Source organism: Anomaloglossus baeobatrachus, chromosome 4 (genome assembly GCF_048569485.1).
Source record: "Anomaloglossus baeobatrachus isolate aAnoBae1 chromosome 4, aAnoBae1.hap1, whole genome shotgun sequence".
Taxonomy (NCBI): Eukaryota; Metazoa; Chordata; class Amphibia; order Anura; family Aromobatidae; genus Anomaloglossus; species Anomaloglossus baeobatrachus.
Genome location: NC_134356.1, coordinates 12,564,955 through 12,588,935, shown reverse-complemented (window position 1 = coordinate 12,588,935; position 23,981 = coordinate 12,564,955). Strand labels below are relative to the sequence as shown.

The 23,981-nt window shown below is 48.5% G+C and overlaps 1 protein-coding gene and 1 long non-coding RNA gene across 2 annotated transcripts in view; one reads left to right on the top strand and one right to left on the bottom strand.

Moving 5' to 3' along the window:
* Positions 1-9,326: 9,326 nt before the first annotated feature.
* On the top strand, positions 9,327-10,482 carry LOC142300960 (uncharacterized). Its single transcript, XR_012752685.1, has 3 exons — positions 9,327-9,399; positions 9,483-9,554; positions 10,413-10,482. It is a non-coding gene; the product is annotated as an uncharacterized LOC142300960 (long non-coding RNA).
* A 4,652-nt stretch (positions 10,483-15,134) lies between these two features.
* LOC142302566 (caprin-2-like) overlaps positions 15,135-23,981 on the bottom strand; it is a 46,359-nt gene continuing 37,512 nt past the window's right edge. Inside the window, exons 2-22 of the mRNA XM_075343670.1 lie at positions 22,854-23,047; positions 22,496-22,558; positions 22,078-22,164; positions 21,623-21,861; positions 21,456-21,538; positions 21,175-21,318; positions 20,788-20,858; positions 20,302-20,541; positions 19,807-19,863; positions 19,546-19,653; positions 19,230-19,361; positions 19,048-19,114; positions 18,825-18,886; positions 18,595-18,696; positions 18,408-18,506; positions 18,002-18,151; positions 17,611-17,788; positions 17,250-17,432; positions 17,076-17,176; positions 16,877-16,940; positions 15,135-15,847 (exon numbers count right to left, since the gene is read on the bottom strand). Coding sequence (XP_075199785.1) covers positions 15,285-15,847; positions 16,877-16,940; positions 17,076-17,176; positions 17,250-17,432; positions 17,611-17,788; positions 18,002-18,151; positions 18,408-18,506; positions 18,595-18,696; positions 18,825-18,886; positions 19,048-19,114; positions 19,230-19,361; positions 19,546-19,653; positions 19,807-19,863; positions 20,302-20,541; positions 20,788-20,858; positions 21,175-21,318; positions 21,456-21,538; positions 21,623-21,861; positions 22,078-22,164; positions 22,496-22,558; positions 22,854-23,047 — 2,987 coding nt within the window. The 3' untranslated portion in view covers positions 15,135-15,284. The remainder of the gene's footprint in view (positions 15,848-16,876; positions 16,941-17,075; positions 17,177-17,249; positions 17,433-17,610; positions 17,789-18,001; positions 18,152-18,407; positions 18,507-18,594; positions 18,697-18,824; positions 18,887-19,047; positions 19,115-19,229; positions 19,362-19,545; positions 19,654-19,806; positions 19,864-20,301; positions 20,542-20,787; positions 20,859-21,174; positions 21,319-21,455; positions 21,539-21,622; positions 21,862-22,077; positions 22,165-22,495; positions 22,559-22,853; positions 23,048-23,981) is intronic.

The window sequence follows — 23,981 nt, the reverse complement described above, 5'->3', positions numbered from 1 at the left end:
ACTGAATACTGAGGATGGAGGAGACGGGCGGTCACTGAATACTGAGGATGGAGGAGACGGGCGGTCACTGAATACTGAGGATGGAGGAGACGGGCAGTCACTGTCTACTGAGGATGGAGGAGATGGGTGGTCACTGAATACTGAGGATGGAGGAGACGGGCGGTCACTGAATACTGAGGCCGGAGGAGACGGGTGGTCACTGATTACTGAGGACGGAGGAGACGGGCAGTCACTGTCTACTGAGGATGGAGGAGACGGGCGGTCACTGAATACTGAGGATGGAGGAGACGGGTGGTCACTGAATACTGAGGATGGAGGAGACGGGCGATCACTGAATACTGAGGATGGAGGAGACGGGTGGTCACTGAATACTGAGGATGGAGGAGACGGGCGGTCACTGTATACTGAGGATGGAGGAGACGGGCGGTCACTGAATACTGAGGATGGAGGAGACGGGCGGTCACTGAATACTGAGGATGGAGGAGACGGGCGGTCACTGAATACTGAGGATGGAGGAGACGGGCGGTCACTGAATACTGAGGATGGAGGAGACGGGCGGTCACTGAATACTGAGGATGGAGGAGACGGGCGGTCACTGAATACTGAGGATGGAGGAGACGGGTGATCACTGAATACTGAGGATGGAGGAGACGGGCGGTCACTGAATACTGAGGAAGGAGGAGACGGGCGGTCACTGAATACTGAGGAAGGAGGAGACGGATGGTCACTGAATACTGAGGATGAAGGAGAAGGGCGGTCACTGAATACTGAGGATGGAGGAGACGGGCGGTCACTGAATACTGAGGAAGGAGGAGACGGATGGTCACTGAATACTGAGGATGGAGGAGACGGGCGGTCACTGAATACTGAGGATGGAGGAGACGGGCAGTTACTGAATACTGAGGATGGAGGAGACGGGCGGTCACTGAATACTGAGGATGGAGGAGACGGGCAGTCACTGAATACTGAGGACGGAGGAGACGGGCGGTTACTGAATACTGAGGACGGAGGAGACGGGTGGTCACTGAATACTGAGGAAGGAGGAGACGGATGGTCACTGAATACTGAGGATGGAGGAGACGGGCGGTCACTGAATACTGAGGATGGAGGAGACGGGCAGTCACTGAATACTGAGGATGGAGGAGACGGGCGGTCACTGAATACTGAGGATGGAGGAGAAGGGCAGTCACTGAATACTGAGGACGGAGGAGACGGGCGGTTACTGAATACTGAGGACGGAGGAGACGGGCGGTTACTGAATACTGAGGATGGAGGAGATGGGCGGTCACTGAATACTGAGGATGGAGGAGACGGGCGGTCACTGAATACTGAGGACGGAGGAGACGGGCAGTCACTGAATACTGAGGATGGAGGAGACGGGCAGTCACTGAATACTGAGGATGGAGGAGACGGGCGGTCACTGAATACTGAGGACGGAGGAGACGGGCGGTTACTGAATACTGAGGATGGAGGAGACGGGCGGTCACTGAATACTGAGGACGGAGGAGACGGGCAGTCACTGAATACTGAGGATGGAGGAGACGGGCAGTCACTGAATACTGAGGATGGAGGAGACGGGCAGTCACTGAATACTGAGGATGGAGGAGACGGGCGGTCACTGAATACTGAGGACGGAGGAGACGGGCGGTCACTGAATACTGAGGATGGAGGAGATGGGCGGTCACTGAATACTGAGGACGGAGGAGACGGGCAGTCACTGAATACTGAGGATGGAGGAGACGGGCGGTCACTGAATACTGAGGACGGAGGAGACGGGCGGTCACTGAATACTGAGGACGGAGGAGACGGGCGGTCACTGAATACTGAGGATGGAGGAGACGGGCGGTCACTGAATACTGAGGACGGAGGAGACGGGCAGTCACTGAATACTGAGGACGGAGGAGACGGGCGGTCACTGAATACTGAGGACGGAGGAGACGGGCGGTCACTGAATACTGAGGACGGAGGAGACGGGCGGTCACTGAATACTGAGGACGGAGGAGACGGGCGGTCACTGAATACTGAGGACGGAGGAGACGGGCGGTCACTGAATACTGAGGACGGAGGAGACGGGCGGTCACTGAATACTGAGGACGGAGGAGACGGGCGGTCACTGAATACTGAGGACGGAGGAGACGGGCAGTCACTGAATACTGAGGACGGAGGAGACGGGCAGTCACTGAATACTGAGGACGGAGGAGCCGGGCTGTCACTGAATACTGAGGATGGAGGAGATGGGCGGTCACTGAATACTGAGGACGGAGGAGACGGGCGGTCACTGAATACTGAGGACGGAGGAGACGGGCAGTCACTGAATACTGAGGACGGAGGAGCCGGGCTGTCACTGAATACTGAGGACGGAGGAGATGGGCGGTCACTTTATTGCCATGGTATAGACCCCCCTATATACAGTGCGCCCCGCATTAGTCATGGAGCAGCGCTGCTCCCCACATCCTGTGTCTGGCGGTTGACGTGTCGCCGGTGACTGCTGTGGTCACATTTCCGCCATGTAAAGTGCAGGACGTGAGATCGGCCCCAGCACTGAGCAGACTGTGAGGCTATGGAGCTCCGGGGCCTCCTCACTGTTGGACTGATCCTCCTGTTTCACCCAGGTAAGAATCACGGCCTTATACAGTCTGCAAACATTTTCTAATCTAATTATTCCAGAAACCATTGAATGTGTCCCCAGCTTTCCTAGGATCGGACGAGGCGCGGTCATTCCGGGGTACAGTGCGGCTGCCCTGCAGGTATACAGTATATAGGAGGACACACAGCGTCTGCTGGGGCCGAGGGGCCTGCCCAATGTCCGGGTGTAATAACGAGATCATCTGGACCGATGGGGACAGAGTCACCTGGAGGAAATCTGACAGATACCAGATACTGGGGGGCATAGAACAGGGAGACGTGACCCTCACCATAACCGGGGCCACCGCAGGGGATGCGGGGACGTACTGCTGCCGAGTGCAGGTCCCCGACCATTCAACGACCTGAGGAGCAACATACATGTGAGGAAAGGTAAAGAACCAATATAATGTACACACAGAACAGTATTATAGCAGTTATATTCCTGTACATAGGGGGCAGTATTATAGTAGTTATATTCCTGTACATAGGGGCAGTATTATAGTAGTTATATTCTTGTACATAGGGGCAGTATTATAGTAGTTATATTCCTGTACATAGGGGCAGTATTATAGTAGTTATATTCTTGTACATAGGGGCAGTATTATAGTAGTTATATTCCTGTACATAGGGGCAGTATTATAGTAGTTATATTCTGGTACATAGGGGCAGTATTATAGTAGTTATATTCTTGTACATAGGAGCAGTATTATAGTAGTTATATTCTTGTACATAGGGGCAGTATTATAGTAGTTATATTCTTGTACATAGGGGCAGTACTATAGTAGTTATATTCTTGTACATAGGGGCAGTATTATAGTAGTTATATTCTTGTACATAGGGGCAGTATTATAGTAGTTATATTCTTGTACATAGGGGCAGTACTATAGTAGTTATATTCTTGTACATAGGGGCAGTATTATAGTAGTTATATTCTTGTACATAGGAGCAGTATTATAGTAGTTATATTCTTGTACATAGGGGGCAGTATTATAGCAGTTATATTCTTGTACATAGGGGCAGTATTAGAGCAGTTATATTCTTGTACATAGGGGGCAGTATTATAGTAGTTATATTCTTGTACATAGGGGCAGTATTATAGTAGTTATATTCTTGTACATAGGGGGCAGTATTATAGCAGTTATATTCTTGTACATAGGGGCAGTATTATAGTAGTTATATTCTTGTACATAGGGGCAGTACTATAGTAGTTATATTCTTGTACATAGGGGCAGTATTATAGTAGTTATATTCTTGTACATAGGAGCAGTATTATAGTAGTTATATTCTTGTACATAGGGGCAGTATTATAGTAGTTATATTCTTGTACATAGGGGGCAGTATTATAGCAGTTATATTCTTGTACATAGGAGCAGTATTATAGCAGTTATATTCTTGTACATAGGGGCAGTATTATAGTAGTTATATTCTTGTACATAGGGGCAGTATTATAGCAGTTATATTCTTGTACATAGGGGCAGTATTATAGTAGTTATATTCTTGTACATAGGGGCAGTATTATAGTAGTTATATTCTTGTACATAGGGGCAGTATTATATTAGTTTTTTTCTTGTACATAGGGGGCAGTATTATAGTAGTTATATTCTTGTACATAGGGGCAGTATTATAGTAGTTATATTCTTGTACATAGGGGCAGTATTATAGTAGTTATATTCCTGTACATAGGGGGCAGTATTATAGTAGTTATATTCTTGTACATAGGGGCAGTATTATAGTAGTTATATTCTTGTACATAGGGGCAGTATTATAGTAGTTATATTCTTGTACATAGGGGCAGTATTATAGTAGTTATATTCTTGTACATAGGGGCAGTATTATAGTAGTTATATTCTTGTACATAGGGGGCAGTATTATAGTAGTTATATTCTTGTACATAGGGGGCAGTATTATAGTAGTTATATTCTTGTACATAGGGGGCAGTATTATAGTAGTTATATTCTTGTACACAGGGGGCAGTATTATAGTAGTTATATTCTTGTACATAGGAGGCAGTATTATAGTAGTTATATTCTTGTACATAGGGGCAGTATTATAGTAGTTATATTCCTGTACATAGGGGGCAGTATTATAGTAGTTATATTCTTGTACATAGGGGCAGTATTATAGTAGTTATATTCTTGTACATAGGAGCAGTATTATAGTAGTTATATTCTTGTACATAGGGGCAGTATTATAGTAGTTATATTCTTGTACATAGGGGCAGTATTATAGTAGTTATATTCTTGTACATAGGGGGCAGTATTATAGTAGTTATATTCTTGTACATAGGGGGCAGTATTATAGTAGTTATAGTCTTGTATATAGGGGCAGTATTATAGTAGTTATATTCTTGTACATAGGGGGCAGTATTATAGTAGTTATAGTCTTGTACATAGGGGCAGTATTATAGTAGTTATAGTCTTGTATATAGGGGCAGTATTATAGTAGTTATATTCTTGTACATAGGGGGCAGTATTATAGTAGTTTTAGTCTTGTATATAGGGGCAGTATTATAGTAGTTATAGTCTTGTATATAGGGGCAGTATTATAGCAGTTATATTCTTGTACATAGAGGCAGTATTATAGTAGTTATAGTCTTGTACATAGGAGCAGTATTATAGTAGTTATAGTCTTGTACATAGGGGCAGTATTATAGTAGTTATATTCTTGTACATAGGGAGCAGTATTATAGTAGTTATATTCTTGTATATAGGGGGCAGTATTATAGCAGTTATATTCTTGTACATAGAGGCAGTATTATAGTAGTTATAGTCTTGTACATAGGAGCAGTATTATAGTAGTTATAGTCTTGTACATAGGGGCAGTATTATAGTAGTTATAGTCTTGTACATAGGGAGCAGTATTATAGTAGTTATATTCTTGTATATAGGGGGCAGTATTATAGTAGTTATATTCTTGTATATAGGGGCAGTATTATAGTAGTTACAGTGCCTACAAGTAGTATTCAACCCCCTGCAGATTTAGCAGGTTTACACATTCGGAATAACTTGGCATTGTGACATTTGGACTGTAGATCAGCCTGGAAGTGTGAAATGCAGCAAAAAAGAATGTTATTTCTTTTTTTAATTTTTTTTTAAATTGTGAAACGTTTATTCAGAGGTCATTTATTATTCAACCCCTCAAACCACCAGAATTCTGTTTGGTTCCCCTAAAGTATTAAGAAGTATTTCAGGCACAATGAACAATGAGCTTCACATGTTTGGATTAATTATCTCTTTTTCCAGCCTTTTCTGACTAATTAAGACCCTCCCCAAACTTGTGAACAGCACTCATACATGGTCAACATGGGAAAGACAAAGGAGCATTCCAAGGTCATCAGAGACAAGATCGTGGAGGGTCACAAGGCTGGCAAGGGGTACAAAACCCTTTCCAAGGAGTTGGGCCTACCTGTCTCCACTGTTGGGAGCATCATCCGGAAGTGGAAGGCTTATGGAACTACTGTTAGCCTTCCACGGCCTGGACAGCCTTTGAAAGTTTCCACCCGTGCCGAGGCCAGGCTTGTCCGAAGAGCCAAGGCTAACCCAAGGACAACAAGGAAGGAGCTCCGGGAAGATCTCATGGCAGTGGGGACATTGGTTTCAGTCAATACCATAAGTAACGTACTCCACCGCAATGGTCTCCGTTCCAGACGAGCCCGTAAGGTACCTTTACTTTCAAAGCGTCATGTCAAGGCTTGTCTACAGTTTGCTCATGATCACTTGGAGGACTCTGAGACAGACTGGTTCAAGGTTCTCTGGTCTGATGAGACCAAGATCGAGATCTTTGGTGCCAACCACACACGTGACGTTTGGAGACTGGATGGCACTGCATACGACCCCAAGAATACCATCCCTACAGTCAAGCATGGTGGTGGCAGCATCATGCTGTGGGGCTGTTTCTCAGCCAAGGGGCCTGGCCATCTGGTCCGCTTCCATGGGAAGATGGATAGCACGGCCTACCTGGAGATTTTGGCCAAGAACCTCCGCTCCTCCATCAAGGATCTTAAGATGGGTCGTCATTTCATCTTCCAACAAGACAACGACCCAAAGCACACAGCCAAGAAAACCAAGGCCTGGTTCAAGAGGGAAAAAAATCAAGGTGTTGCAGTAGCCTAGTCAGTCTCCTGACCTTAACCCAATTGAAAACTTGTGGAAGGAGCTCAAGATTAAAGTCCACATGAGACACCCAAAGAACCTAGATAACTTGGAGAAGATCTGCATGGAGGAGTGGGCCAAGATAACTCCAGAGACCTGTGCCGGCCTGATCAGGTCTTATAAAAGACGATTATTAGCTGTAATTGCAAACAAGGGTTATTCCACAAAATATTAAACCTAGGGGTTGAATAATAATTGACCCACACTTTTATGTTGAAAATTTATTAAAATTTAACTGAGCAACATAACTTGTTGGTTTGTAAGATTTATGCATCTGTTAATAAATCCTGCTCTTGTTTGAAGTTTGCATCTTATCAAACCTGCTAAATCTGCAGGGGGTTGAAGACTACTTGTAGGCACTGTATATTCTTGTACATAGGGGGCAGTATTATAGCAGTTATATTCTTGTACATAGGGGCAGTATTATAGTAGTTATATTCTTGTATATAGGGGGCAGTATTATAGCAGTTATATTCTTGTACATAGGGGCAGTATTATAGTAGTTATATTCTTGTACATAGGGGCAGTATTATAGTAGTTATATTCTTGTACATAGGGGCAGTATTATAGTAGTTATATTCTTGTACATAGAGGCAGTATTATAGTAGGTATATTCTTGTACATAGGGGCAGTATTATAGTAGTTATATTCTTGTACATAGAGGCAGTACTATAGTAGTTATATTCTTGTACATAGAGGCAGTATTATAGTAGTTATATTCTTGTACATAGGGGCAGTATTATAGTAGTTATATTCTTGTACATAGAGGCAGTATTATAGTAGGTATATTCTTGTACATAGGGGCAGTATTATAGTAGTTATATTCTTGTACATAGAGGCAGTATTATAGTAGTTATATTCTTGTACATAGGGGGCAGTATTAGAGTAGTTATATTCTTGTACATAGGGGGCAGTATTATAGTAGTTATATTCTTGTACATAGGGGGCAGTATTATAGTAGTTATATTCTTGTACATAGGGGCAGTATTATAGTAGTTATATTCTTGTATATAGGGGCAGTATTATAGTAGTTATATTCTTGTATATAGGGGGCAGTATTATAGTAATTATATTCTTGTATATAGGGGCAGTATTATAGTAATTATATTCTTGTACATAGGAGGCAGTATTATAGTAGTTATATTCTTGTACATAGGGGGCAGTATTATAGTAGTTATATTCTTGTACATAAGGGGCAGTATTATAGTAGTTATATTCTTGTACATAGGGGGCAGTATTATAGTAGTTATATTCTTGTACATAGGGGCAGTATTATAGTAGTTATATTCTTGTATATAGGGGGCAGTATTATAGTAGTTATATTCTTGTACATAGGGGCAGTATTATAGTAGTTATATTCTTGTACATAGGGGCAGTATTATAGTAGTTATATTCTTGTATATAGGGGGCAGTATTATAGTAGTTATATTCTTGTACATAGGGGGCAGTATTATAGTAGTTATATTCTTGTATATAGAGGGCAGTATTATAGTAGTTATATTCTTGTACATAGGGGGCAGTATTATAGTAGTTATATTCTTGTACATAGGGGCAGTATTATAGTAGTTATATTCTTGTACATAGGGGGCAGTATTATAGTAGTTATATTCTTGTACATAGGGGCAGTATTATAGTAGTTATATTCTTGTACATAGGGGCAGTATTATAGTAGTTATATTCTTGTACATAGGGGGCAGTATTATAGTAGATGTATTCTTGTACATAGGGGGCAGTATTATAGTAGTTATATTCTTGTATATAGAGGGCAGTATTATAGTAGTTATATTCTTGTACATAGGGGGCAGTATTATAGTAGTTATATTCTTGTACATAGGGGCAGTATTATAGTAGTTATATTCTTGTATATAGGAGCAGTATTATAGTAGTTATATTCTTGTACATAGGGGCAGTATTATAGTAGTTATATTCTTGTACATAGGGGGCAGTATTATAGTAGTTATATTCTTGTACATAGGGGGCAGTATTATAGTAGATGTATTCTTGTACATAGGGGGCAGTATTATAGTAGTTATATTCTTGTACATAGGGGCAGTATTATAGTAGTTATATTCTTGTATATAGGAGCAGTATTATAGTAGTTATATTCTTGTACATAGGGGCAGTATTATAGTAGTTATATTCTTGTACATAGGGGGCAGTATTATAGTAGTTATATTCTTGTACATAGGGGGCAGTATTATAGTAGATGTATTCTTGTACATAGGGGGCAGTATTATAGTAGATGTATTCTTGTACATAGGGGGCAGTATTATAGTAGTTATATTCTTGTACATAGGGGGCAGTATTATAGTAGATGTATTCTTGTACATAGGGGGCAGTATTATAGTAGTTATATTCTTGTACATAGGGGGCAGTATTATAGTAGTTATATTCTTGTACATAGGGGCAGTATTATAGTACTGAATAATGGCAGATGTGATAACCCTTGAATCAGTAAATGAACCTTATTATTAGAGAAGTAATGAATTTCCATGGCTATGTCTTGTGTTCAGAGCATGTGGAAGAAGAAGATGATGATGATGATGGTCCTCGCGTCGCTCTGGTCTTTGTTCCTGGAGACTCTACAATGTCTCACCCTAGATTCCTTCCCTTGGATCTTGAAGTATGTGTTCTTTATCAGGACAGAGCTTGGTTTTCTTTTCTTACATCTGTTTCATGCATTTCTTCATTCTTCCTTTTTACTAGAAACCGTCTGAGGCGGAGACCCCCGGCCCCCCAGGAGCCGAGAAAGTGGTGAATGAAGTACTGGTAATTAGTGTAAGTCATCAGCTTCCTGTAGGTAACATTGGAGGAGGAAACTATAGCAGCGCCATATAGTGAGTGGAAAAATGGTGCTATACAGTGTGCTATTACCATATAGTGAGTGGAAACATGGTGCTATACAGTGTGCTAGTACCATATAGTGAGTGGAAACATGGTGCTATACAGTGTGCTAGTACCATATAGTGAGTGGAAACATGGTGCTATACAGTGTGCTAGTACCATATAGTGAGTGGAAACATGGTGCTATACAGTGTGCTAGTACCATATAGTGAGTGGAAACATGGTGCTATACAGTGTGCTAGTACCATATAGTGAGTGGAAACATGGTGCTATACAGTGTGCTATTACCATATAGTGAGTGGAAACATGGTGCTATACAGTGTGCTAGTACCATATAGTGAGTGGAAACATGGTGCTATACAGTGTGCTAGTACCATATAGTGAGTGGAAACATGGTGCTATACAGTGTGCTAGTACCATATAGTGAGTGGAAACATGGTGCTATACAGTGTGCTAGTACCATATAGTGAGTGGAAACATGGTGCTATACAGTGTGCTAGTACCATATAGTGAGTGGAAACATGGTGCTATACAGTGTGCTAGTACCATATAGTGAGTGGAAACATGGTGCTATACAGTGTGCTAGTACCATATAGTGAGTGGAAACATGGTGCTATACAGTGTGCTATTACCATATAGTGAGTGGAAACATGGTGCTATACAGTGTGCTATTACCATATAGTGAGTGGAAACATGGTGCTATACAGTGTGCTAGTACCATATAGTGAACAGTGTCATCCGGTATAACATGGCGTTACACAACGATCACATTCATCAATTCTCCTATTATAGGACCCATCACCCAGAGAGAAGATCCCAAACCCCCCGGAAACCGCAGAAGGGACGAACGAGTCACTGGAGATTCCAGTAAGTGACAATCTGAGAATTAGAGCCCAGACGCTCATTATTACTTTATTTTCTACTATTTCTTTGTTTTCTTACATTAGATCCACAATCCTGCGCTGATCAACGTCAGATTCTACTGACAGAGCTCCAGATTCCCTGCATAGTATAGACTGAACTTCTGCCTGCAGCCACCACTAGGGGGAGCTCAGCATATACTGTTTTATTATGGATGTCAATCAGTATGCAGGGAGCTCCCCCTAGTGGTGACTGCAGACAGGATCTTATCATGTATCTCTGTATACAGGGAGCTCCCCCTAGTGGTGACTGCAGACAGGATCTTATCATGTATCTCTATATACAGGGAGCTCCCCCTAGTGGTGGCTGCAGACAGGATCTTATCATGTATCTCTATATACAGGGAGCTCCCCCTAGTGGTGACTGCAGACAGGATCTTATCATGTATCTATATATACAGGGAGCTCCCTATAGTGGTGACTGCAGACAGGATCTTATCATGTATCTCTGCATACAGGGAGCTCCCCCTAGTGGTGGCTGCAGACAGGATCTTATCATGTATCTCTGTATACAGAGAGCTCCTCCTAGTGGTGACTGCAGACAGGAGCTTATCATGTATCTCTGTATACAGGGAGCTCCCCCTAGTGGTGGCTGCAGACAGGATATTATCATGTATCTCTGTATACAGGAAACTCCCCCTAGTGGTGACTGCAGACAGGATCTTATCATGTATCTCTGTATACAGGGAGCTCCCCCTAGTGGTGACTGCAGACAGGATCTTATCATGTATCTCTGTATACAGGGAGCTCCCCCTAGTGGTGGCTGCAGACAGGATCTTATCATGTATCTCTGTATACAGGGAGCTCCCCCTAGTGGTGACTGCAGACAGGATCTTATCATGCATCTCTGTATACAGGGAGCTCCCCCTAGTGGTGACTGCAGACAGGATCTTATCATGTATCTCTGTATACAGGGAGCTCCCCCTAGTGGTGGCTGCAGACAGGATCTTATCATGTATCTCTGTATACAGGGAGCTCCCCCTAGTGGTGACTGCAGACAGGATCTTATCATGCATCTCTGTATACAGGGAGCTCCCCCTAGTGGTGGCTGCAGACAGGATCTTATCATGTATCTCTGTATACAGGGAGCTCCCCCTAGTGGTGGCTGCAGACAGGATCTTATCATGTATCTCTGTATACAGGGAGCTCCCCCTAGTGGTGACTGCAGACAGGATCTTATCATGTATCTCTGTATACAGGGAGCTCCCCCTAGTGGTGACTGCAGACAGGATCTTATCATGTATCTCTGTATACAGGGAGCTCCCCCTAGTGGTGACTGCAGACAGGATCTTATCATGCATCTCTGTATACAGGGAGCTCCCCCTAGTGGTGACTGCAGACAGGATCTTATCATGTATCTCTGTATACAGGGAGCTCCCCCTAGTGGTGACTGCAGACAGGATCTTATCATGTATCTCTGTATACAGGGAGCTCCTCCTAGTGGTGGCTGCAGACAGGATCGTATCATGTATCTCTGTATACAGAGAGCCCCTCCTAGTGGTGATTGCAGACAGTATCATATCATGTATGTCTGTATACAGGGAGCTCTCTATAATTTTATGGATTTCTTTAATGCTTCCATTCCAGGTGGTGACAGACAGAAGTTACATCACTGTTATTAGAGTGGCCATTATCTGATCTCTAGCCTTTGTGCCGCTCCTTATTTATAGCTGTAAGTGCAAGAAATCATGTTCATTAATTGTGTTAATATTGAAGTGCTAAAGTCAAGATTGCAAAACTTTATGGAGTTGCCCGACATTAGCTTAACAAAAATGTTTGAGTTTATCTGTGCTGTATTGTCATAAATCACACCTTCATTGTTATTTTTTGTTTTCTAACTTTTGTTCCTCTTGAATTATCCCTTTATTCTCTGCAGCTTCTTGTTTACATTCAGCTCCAGCAAACATGACCACTTCCTGTGCTGAACCTCAGTCAGAGTTGTCACCACCCACCCCAGTGTCCAGCCCCACCCCAGTGTCCAGCCCCACCCCAGTATCCAGCCCCACCCCAGTGTCCAGCCCCACCCCAGTGTCCAGCCCCACCCCAGTATCCAGCCCCACCCCAGTATCCAGCCCCACCCCAGTATCCAGCCCCACCCCAGTATCCAGCCCCACCCCAGTATCCAGCCCCACCCCAGTATCCTACCCCACCCCCTGCACACATTCCCTGTCAGTATTCTTCCCCAGCACCTGACCTGGTATCAACACGGCTCTGCACACGGCTCTGCACACGGCTCTGCACACGGCTCTGCACACGGCTCTGCACACGGCTCTGCACACGGCTCTGCACACGGCTCTGCACACGGCTCTGCACACGGCTCTGCACACGGCTCTGCACACGGCTCTGCACACGGCTCTGCACACGGCTCTGCACACGGCTCTGCACACGGCTCTGCACACGGCTCTGCACACGGCTCTGCACACGGCTCTGCACACGGCTCTGCACACGGCTCTGCACACGGCTCTGCACACGGCTCTGCACACGGCTCTGCACACGGCTCTGCACACGGCTCTGCACACGGCTCTGCACACGGCTCTGCACACGGCTCTGCACACGGCTCTGCACACGGCTCCGCACACGCACACGGCTCCGCACACGCACACGGCTCTGCACACGGCTCCGCACACGCACACGGCTCCGCACACGCACACGGCTCCGCACACGCACACGGCTCCGCAACCCCCCCCCCCCCCCCCCATCCCCATCGGGAACATATGTAGGGAATACATACTCACCTGTCCTCGGTCCCCGCCGCTCCTGCACGTTCGCGCGCTGTCTGTGCTCTCTTCAGCACTGTAGTGGTATCACCGCTGTGCTGAAGAGAGCACAGGCAGCGGGAGGGACAGTGATGAGACGCTGCGCTGCTTCTCATTAGCACTTTCAAATGTACCGGCATCGGTGATCTGTGATGCCGGTATATTTGAATGTGCGATCCTGAGCAGGGGGCCTGGTGCTGGCGCTGACACCACGGCAGCTGCCGCCAGGCCCCGCCCCCAGGTCACGGACCCCACAGCAGTGCAGGGGGAGGTTACTGGAGGTGCCGGGGAATGTGTGGGAGGGTGCATGGAAGGGGGCGGGGCTCACACTGTAGACACCCAGCAGGGCGACAGTATGCTGTTCCACATTTGCATGTCAACATGGCCCTGCCCATGTTGACATGAAATGACCGGAAGCAGCAAAATCGCGGCAGGAACGGTCACATGACAACTCTGAGCCGGGGGAGAGGGGCTGACAGCAGGGCAGGTAAGTGGTCTCCATCTACTTACCTGCCCTAATGTAGCCCAATAGGGAAATAAAAAAAAAAAAAAAAAAAAGTCAAAGAAGCCCGATAACCCCTTTAATCATAGCTTGTCAAGCCTGGGTCACGGGGGGGGGGGGGTCAAAAACTAAACACAGCCTTATTATGGGCCGAGTAGTTTCCATCACCTGCATTGAAGTGTGAGCACAAGGTGTGGACGGAGCACACTCGTTAGTCTCCCGGGAGCAGTGTCTTAATGTTTGGTCTTTTCTTAGTCTGATTTACCTTCTCTCCTCAGGCATCATAAAAGTCAACAAAACCAGTAAAGCCTGAACATCTGCACTGCTGTGTATCCTGAAGGACATGCCCGACAACCAATCCAATCATCATATCCACGATGGGCCATTAGTGATATGGGGTGGGGGGGGGGGGCCCAATAGGCCATTAGTGATATCAGTGGGGACCCCTCCCCCAATGGGCCATTACTGATATGGATGGGGGATGGGGGGGTGGAGAGGCACCCATTTGGGATTTTGGGGGGGGGGGGGACCACCCCAATGGGCCGTTAGCGAGGAGGAGGGTGGGGCACCACTCCACTGGGCCATTAGTGAGGATGAGTGGGAGGGGGGGGGGGGAAACTACAATGGGCAACTCTGCCCCCCGCCCTCCCCAATTGCTTCTTAAGTCATTAAAGTCTATAAGAAATAAGGCCACTGGCCTCCTCACTTCAGCTTTTATTTATTGCACCACTTGCTGCATGTGTGTTCTGGAAGAGCTTACACAGAAAAGCATCCAGATAGCCAATCATACCCTGGAAGTGTCCAAGGAGTGACGGGATAGGCACATAAGTCCCCTCAGTGGCACAGAATCTCGATCCTGTAATGCTGGAGGCCTAGATAAGTCTATGGAGAAGTAATATCTTCCGTCCTCTGCAGACTCTGCCCCAGTCTACACAGTAAAGCTGAATAGAGCAGCCGAGCCCTTTGTTCTAACCATTGTCCAGGATTGTGCCTTTGGTTTTTCCCCTTTACATAACCATTATCAGGTACCTTGGGAGAGGGCCACCAAGCGTGCCATATGCAAGTTACCGAAAAGTCTCCACACCGGCATAAATCAGTCACCACATGCCAACTCCATCCAGTAGAGAAGTGGCCGGTACACCTTCACGGCACATGCACCAGCCATCCCCAGATCGTCCTTACCTCATTCCGGTCCCACCCCGGTAACAAGGCACCCAATGTTATTAGGTTGTATAGGTGACACCCTCCATCAAACACTATAGTATATGGAGAATATAAAAACTGACGAGACCTCACAAATGGATTGCAATTAATTTTTTTTTTATTTCCGCCACTGATCCATCACGACACCCCACAATGTCCATTATCTGTGCAAAGCTACAATAATCGGGGCAGTACCCAGGTCATAGACCTCATAGTCCAACGTGAAGTGTCCAGTCCTTCACACCATTGTCCATCCCGCCGGTGGGTCTGAAGCCGTATCTAGTCAGTCCTGATACAGCAAGTACCCGGAGAAGGTGGAGTATTTCCAGCTGCTGCCGTAAATGGCTCCTCGGTGGAGCCGCAGCCAGATCTGGTCACCCTGGTAGAGTTGTAGGACGGCGTGGTTGCTGGCAGTCTCGTGGTCAGGGGCTCCATCGTTGGCGTAGGCGGACACCATCACCTCCTCGTTCTTCATCAGGTTCACGTACAGCGGGACATTCACGGCTAATTTTAACATATGGAATATGAACACGTATGTGCCATTAACAGGGCACATGAAACGCCCAACCTGAAAATCAAAGGTGTCACCCAGATTGTTGAGTAGAAGGTCAAATACGATTGGTTGATCTAAAGTGCCGGGGGCAAAATTAGATGTTCTGGCTGAAGAGAAGGCCACCCTCATCTGCTGAGGAAGAGGATAGACGTGGACAGGCAAAATGGTGGCTGCTTGCCCGCTCATGGACACATCTACCGGCGTCATGCTACGGGAGTCTCCCTGGCCGGAGTCTGTACTGTTGAAGCTTTCCTCCATTTCTGGGTTCCCGAGCTGGGAAGAATCAGTCCAACCTGTAAGGACAAATAAATATCAGAGTGCGGTTCCTAAACTAGGAGAATCACTGTATGAAACACTCCATCAGGATATGAAGAAAGACACCGCATGGGCAAGGAGTTTTTACTCGGGCCAATAACCAATCTCAGTTGTACGCATGCGCCAGGAGAGTCAGTGAGAATTGGCGCATGTTGAACAGATCTGGGTCTGGATTCTTCAGTACAAGAGAAGCAAAGGTTTGTCATCTGCCCCTCTTTGCAGTGGACTGGATAAATTGGGAAGCCACATCTATCAGGACCCCCCCCCCGGCCGTCTATCAAGCCCCCCTTACCCCCCCGGCCGTCTATCAAGCCCCCCTTACCCCCCCCAGGCACCCGGCCATCAGGCCCCCCCGGCCGTCTATCAAGCCCCCTCCCCCCCCCCCCCCGGCCGTCTATCAGGCACCCCCCGCCCATCAGGCCCCCCTTACCCCCGCCCGCCCGTCTATCAGGCCCCCCTTACCCCCGCCCGTCTATCAGGGCCCCCCCTTACCCTCCCCCCCCAGCCGTCTATCAGGCCCCCCTTACCCCCGCCCGCCCGTCTATCAAGCCCCCTTCCCCCCCCCCCCGGCCGTCTATCAGGCCCCCTTATCCCCGCCCGCCTATCAGGGCCCCCCCCCCCCGCCGTCTATCAGGCCCCCCCTTACCCTCCCCCCCCCCCCGTCTATCAGGGCCCCCCCTCCGCCCGCCCATCAGGGCCCCCCCCGGCCGTCTCAGGCCCCCCCCCTTACCCTCCCCCCGGCGTCTATCAGGCCCCCCCTTACCCTCCCCCCGGCGTCTATCAGGCCCCCCCTTACCCTCCCCCCGGCTGTCTATCAGGCCCCCCCCTTACCCTCCCCCCCCGGCCGTCTTTCAGGCCCCCCCCCAGCGTCTATCAAGCCTCACCTTACACACCCCCCCCCCCCCCCCCTTTTCGGCTGTCTCAGGCCCCGGCCCCCTTTACCTAACCCCCCCCCCCCCCCCCGGCCATTAGTGGCTTTGACTAGGTTCAGACTTTGCAGTACTCACTTCTTGAGGAGCGGCCCACAGGGGCAGCAGATCCTCGTTTATGGCACAGGTGGGAGCTTGCGTCCTAAAAAGTGGAACATAAGTTCTTAATGCATCATTTAGCATCGGTGGCTCATAAACAAGCCAAGTTTATGTCCTATGGAGAGCGCCACCCATCCCACTTCATAGAAGCCTCTCGCCCGCCCCCGATTAGACTTACCCGTGGTATATACTGGGTGAAGGTGTAGTCTCTCCCAGGACAGGGTACATGTCCAAAGCTCCCATTAGGAGGACACTGGGGTCCTCTATAGGTCTCTGGCCCTAAACAAAAGGAAAGGTTTGTGTCAAGGACAGGGCGATGTACCAGGGACAGTATAAGAAGAAGCCAACTTGCCTTTAAAGCTTGTCTGGCAGCGATAGCCATTTGTCATGATCCGACCTCCGCGGCTGGTTCCTCTCAACATCCCACCTCGGGTGCCCATACATTGCTGGGGAATGCGGGGCATGAGGTTGGGGGTGGAGGTGTAGATGGGCATGCTCCCAGTGCTGACTGGAGGGATTCCAGGATAGTGACTGCCTAAGAGAAGATTAACCAAAATATCAAGGTAGGAGCTTCCAGATCTGCTCCGTATTTCAGATTCCTCCTAAGGCTGCAGCTCAGTTTGCTCAGACTGGCTCCGGAGAACAGGCAGAAGCCCCCCGGTGACCAGCGAGCCCTTGGCCTGTCACATAAGGGGAACATTTCCTTCTCTTACCCATTAGTGGCTCTGGTATGAGGGAGGGCGGCTCGACACAGTTTTGGTCTAGTAAGCCATGAGGCAGAGTCTGCGTACTCGCGGTGCTGTACGTCTGCTGATACTCCAGGGGATACTGCGGATCCTCCTTAATTTCCATCTCCTTACGAGCCGGCAGAGGAGGGGTCACTTTAAAAACCTGGATGGAGAGAAGTGCAACATGTGAGAATCAGGACACCACATTTAGAGGCATTAGCTACATAAGAGGGGCTTTTACCCCCATTACTACCCATTTCCACCACTTGGGGGAATTCACAAACCAGACGAATCAGATACCACTGGGGCAGGGGGTTGCACAAGTTACACCATGTCTGCCACATCAGGGTCACAGGCCACGATATCCGAGACTCACGGCTTGCATCCCTTGAAATGGAGAGGTGTGGGCGGACATTGGGGGGCTCCTGGTGGATAATGGGGTTCCGTCCAGTTTCAGCTGCAGGACCGGCAAATTGGTCGGCGTCCTTGGAGACTGGAGCGGCTCAATTTGCAGAGGCACAGGAGTCTGTACGGAGGAAAGAATAAACCATATAGAAGGTTTTAAGTCTTCACCAAACCATACGGTTCCAAAAATATCACCCATGATCGCAGAAGACACTGAATGAAGCCAAAATTTAGGGAAAGGCCTTGACAACCAGAAGTTAGCACAACACCAGACCAAACTATCTCATTCATGACCATGGACAGCTCCTCAGGCCACCAGCCAAGGCTTCATCACGATTAGCACCAACACATGGACCTCAACCCTGCAGAAGACTCACCGGACTTCTTTCTGGAAGAGCCTCGGGCAGTGGAGAGTTCGGGACATAAATCGGCTCTGGTGTCAGAACCTCTACCTTTTGGGCTGGTGAGATAGGAACCTGCCATGGATAGAAGGAATGGAGTGAACCCGCACCACTCCGCCCCACACATCACTTTGCGTAGTGACCAATCGAAGTCTCTACCTACTTTCACAGGGGAGCAGACAGGTGTTGGAGAGTCCTCTGGTTCTGACAGAACGGGGCTGACCAGGTCAACTGCTGGTTCTGTAGAGAGTGGTGGGGTGGAAACCTAGGAGGAAAATGCTCAGTACCTTGATTGGCTGACTAACCCAAGAACATGCAGCCTTACAGAGCAGATCGGGTGGGGTCTTATATTAAGGAGCCGTAGGGTCACGCCATACAACCAGAATGTGTTACCTGCTCTGTTGGCACAATCTGTTCCTCTAAACTTTCCATGGCTTCAGATGGCATCACTGGAACTAAAAGAAAATCAGATTGTAAAAGATTAGGACATCCACACAAAAGTTACTTGAGGGTGGTGGTTGAGGGAAGGGTGTGCACTATTCTCTGTTAGCAGCCAGACTGTCATAACCAAGAATTTCTCCACCACAAGCTCATCTGGTGGGTTTAGGAGACTCACCTTCTATGAGAAGTCTTGGTGAGGATGATGTTCTAGGAGATGGAAACTCAAAATCCAACATTGAATCCTGGGGAGAAAAAAAAAAAAAAAAAAAAAAAAAAAAAAAATTGAAGTGCACTTCCCTGAAGCCTCCATTTGTTTCCTCCTCAGGGCCATTGTGTAGATCCCTGGGGTGGTCTCACCTGCATGAAGTTGTAGGTGCCTTTGATCTGATCAATGAGATCCTCCAGCTTTTGTTTCCGCAGTTCCGGATCCTTCGGGAGAGTTGGCGAGTAGCAGAATTCAGCTGCCGGTTGTGAGGCCACACGATGGGGCTGAAGGGGCAGAAACACCGGCATGTCATCCACATTGTACTGTAGTGCCACAACAGTACCATGGTCAAATCTTTATAACTGCGCACAATACAACTTATTGTGAAGGCGGCCACCTGACAAAGCCACACTGGCGGTCAAGACCACCTCTAGTCCCTTCCTACATATTGCATTTCACATCACAGACCTGGGCACAGTTCTCCGCTGGTGACAGGTGGGCTATACAGATGGGCGCAGGGACTTCCCGCTTCTTCACTGCAATCTGCACACTGGGAATAAGCGGCATCTTCAGATCCTAAAGATAATGATTGCACCATGTTTTGGCCTTAAGAGCACATGTGGAGTAAAGATTATGAATTTGTCCCTCAACCTGTCAATTTTTTGCGCCAAAGTCAACCTTAGTCCACATGATCAGGTCTCCACAGGACAAGCAGAAGAGAACCCTTACCTTGAGCGGGGTCAGAGCTTTCACTTCTGGTTGAGGTTTTGCAATCCGCTCGCGTCTCTAAACAAAAGTACACAATGTTAACGAAGGTAGAACTGGAAGCTTTCAGTCCAAAATGGAGAGGCTTGTCCACCTTACAGGATAGCGGTCATAAGTGTCAGGTGATTGATGGAGGAACAAGGTCCAAGTGTCCTCCTGACGTACGCCAGAAGCTTGGATTTATTGAGAAGCCATAACAAGGTTGTGGTACCTACTGGGACTTGAGTCATTTAACTCTTAAAATTAGTAAACTTTCTCCACTAGGTGGGGGCGCTCTCCAATATGACCCGTACACTTAGGAGGGGGGCTGGCAGACTTTAGAGTGAAGTCATATCAATCATATACACCATCACCATGTACCCAAGAAGCCCCATTTGTTCCCTTGGCCTGGTGGACATCTAGACAGACCACTCATTGCTTGCCCCCACCAGACCTAGCATCAGGCAGGGCCCACATTACCTCCTTTGGAGACTCCATCTCGCATTTCTTTGGTTGGGGGGCTACAGGCTGAGGGACACTCTTCGGCTCCCAGGGCTTGGTCAGTGGCATCAGCGATAATGGAGACTGCCACCTCTTTGGTGGTTCCTGTAATTTCACAGCTGTGGGCCCAGTCCAGGGTTTCATAACCAGAACTGGTTTTGGCATCTCTGCAGCTTTGGGCGACTGCTCAATTTTTGGCTCACAATGCCTTATGGGAGTCTAGAAATCATAAGATCAGTTATGGCAGAAGAAGAGACCACTCCAGGAGACAGGTCCCACATGACCACAGCAGAGGAAAATTCCCACTACATATGCCAACACCACCTCCCTGAATAGTGGTTTTTGGGAGGTCTTTAGAAGGTTCCCAGGACCAGGTATAGTCAAACACCAAAAGATAGACATTGACGGTGTAGGCCAAAATGTTTTGTCCTTAGTGGCCAAGTCAACCCAATTTACACAACTCACCGAAATTTGCTCCTGGAGAGGAGAAGGCGGCAATGGAGAAGGCAGCAACTTTACATGTTCCATCAAGGACTCTAGGGACAAAATATGCAAGTTAGGTGAAATATTGACCACAGCTACCATCAAAGATGCCACTCGAGCTTCAGTGTCAGGTAGTTTGTACTCTGCTGAGGCTCTGCGCTTAATGTAGCTTTTTTTCTAACCCTTTGTACAAGTGTCAAGAGGTAGCATGGTTCTGCCCTATTGACTTCAATGGAGCTGAGCTACCATACTAGTGCTGTTTTAGGATAGCAATCAGCCATGATTTTAAAGTGCTGACAAGTGGTGGCCGGTCAGACCAGTGTTGTCACCCACTGCCATGTTGTACTTTACTACTTTATTGACAGTCACCTGGTTGAGTTGGAGACACTGGGCCGGTTTTAGTCTTTGGAGCTTCTTCTGGTAAGATTTCAGGTTTTTTAGGTGGAGGATCTGGAACACTTTCGAAATACCCTGAGTCCAGCATCCGGCCCACCAGGTCCTTAAGGGACTTATCTAAGGAATACAATACAGGAGTAAGTGTTCTGTACAACACCCGAGAGGTGAACATGGAGCACAGGATGCTCTACGGCCCTGATGTTCCAGGAGGTCGCCGCCATACAATGAACACCGAGAATTCCTGGATTACTCACAATTCGTCCCAGCCACCGTCTTCTCATTGCCTTCCAGAAGGTTCCACAGGTAAACTGACAACTGATCCATCTCGTCTTCAAGACTGAAATGTGACCAAACAAGTAATATCGACCAGCAGAATGGTGAGCGCAGCTCTGGAGTCCATTCCATTGTTTAACCCTCTCACCTCATATGTGGAAATCTCTTGTGACAGACAAGTTTGGCAAACTTTGAGAGTCCATCCAGCTCCTTGGAGGAGAGGTACATGGCTCCGTTCACACCATCTTTAAAGTCCAGCTGTACGTGATCCTGGCAGAAGGCCTGCAACAAGTACTGGACCTCCAGCACCGTGCGCAGACGCTTCTTCTCCACCTCGATCTTCTGAGTCTGCTCCCGTCTGAGGGTTTTCTTCTGAGCCTTGAGTAACTGAAAGGAAAGGATTCCCCTGTACTAACACACACTAACAAACTCCTAGATGCACATCATGTCTGGGATAAGAGTTTCTGGGCACACGACAGTCATAATGGGGGATAAGGAGACAAGCCGCGGGTCACAAACTGAATTACAGAGAGTTGTGGGTCTCCAGCAGCACAGAGTATTTCAGGATACAGGCACATGGACCTGGGGGGTCTTCAGACTTACATCTTGGCTCAGGCCTGAGAAGACTTTTTGCAGTTCTTTGGCAAAGTCCAGGTTGTGAACGACCTCCTCGTACTTTTCCACGGCCTCCTGCAAGTAAAGCAAAGCTTCCCTTGAGACAGGAGCAACCTCTATAACACTACAACTCTCAGCATGCCCTGATAAGTGGAGACACAAATTTGAGTGTACAGGTATAGGGAAAGGTTCAAGGCTCGTCTCATAACACTTCAGCTTCTGAGCAGGAAGTGTTGCCAGAGGGACATATGCTCAATAGAAATCAGTTTCCTCATACTCAAAAAATGGTGTGAACGCCATTGTAACTAGCTAGAATAAGAGGTGGTCGGTTACCATGGAGACACCTAGGTATGCACAGGGCCTGTATACAGAAAATAGTCAGATTTAAGAGGTTTAAACAACTCACCAGCTGGTCCGGATTCAGCACCTCCCCGTTCCCCAGACGTTCTCTGTAATCTTCTAGTTTTACCTGAAAAAGGCGAAAATATAAAATAAAAATTGCAATATCACCATTAAACGCAATTAAAATTGACATTGAGAGTTTGTGTTTACCCAAAAAATAAGCTAGGCCTCAATTACCAAGGTAGCCCATAGCAACCAATCACAGAACAGCTTTCACTTTACCAAGCAGTGTAAAGAAAAGAAAGCTGCGCTCTGATTGGTTAATTTAGGCCACCTCTAGAATGGTGGATACAAGTCGGCCATTTTGGATTACAAAAGTAAAAACCCCCATTTTAATGATAAACCCATCTGGGGGCCTCTACCTTCTTTTTCTCAATGTTTCGGATCTTGTGTTTCAGGCTGATGAAGCCGTTCTCCATGTAGGTCTCGTACGTCTGGAGCGAGGACTGCAGCGGGCCGAGACCAGAATGTTGCTTGGTATCCCCTGTGAGGTGGGACAGCTGCCCGTTCCCTGCGGGACTGGCCGGCGAGAGCTGCACCATGGCGGCGGGATAGCCTGAGGGGGAAAAAAGATAAAATTCCCGACAATGCAGCAGGACTACAAGACTCATTTGTGGGTCTAAATTAGCAGTCACACCGCAGCCGCCACCCGGACACGGGGCTCCCCCCCCAGCCGCCACCCGGACACGGGGCTCCCCCCCCCCAGTCACACCGCAGCCGCCACCCGGACACGGGGCTCCCCCCCCCCAGTCACACCGCAGCCGCCACCCGGACACGGGGCTCCCCCCCCCCAGTCACACCGCAGCCGCCACCCGGACACGGGGCTCCCCCCCCCCAGTCACACCGCAGCCGCCACCCGGACACGGGGCTCCCCCCCCCCAGTCACACCGCAGCCGCCACCCGGACACGGGGCTCCCCCCCCCCAGTCACACCGCAGCCGCCACCCGGACACGGGGCTCCCCCCCCCAGTCACACCGCAGCCGCCACCCGGACACGGGGCTCCCCCCCCCCAGTCACACCGCAGCCGCCACCCGGACACGGGGCTCCCCCCCCCCAGTCACACCGCAGCCGCCACCCGGACACGGGGCTCCCCCCCCCCAGTCACACCGCAGCCGCCACCCGGACACGGGGCTCCCCCCCCCAGTCACACCGCAGCCGCCACCCGGACACGGGGCTCCCCCCCCCCAGTCACACCGCAGCCGCCACCCGGACACGGGGCTCCCCCCCCCAGTCACACCGCAGCCGCCACCCGGACACGGGGCTCCCCCCCCCCAGTCACACCGCAGCCGCCACCCGGACACGGGGCTCCCCCCCCCCAGTCACACCGCAGCCGCCACCCGGACACGGGGCTCCCCCCCTCCCCCAGTCACACCGCAGCCGCCACCCGGACACGGGGCTCCCCCCCTCCCCCAGTCACACCGCAGCCGCCACCCGGACACGGGGCTCCCCCCCTCCCCCAGTCACACCGCAGCCGCCACCCGGACACGGGG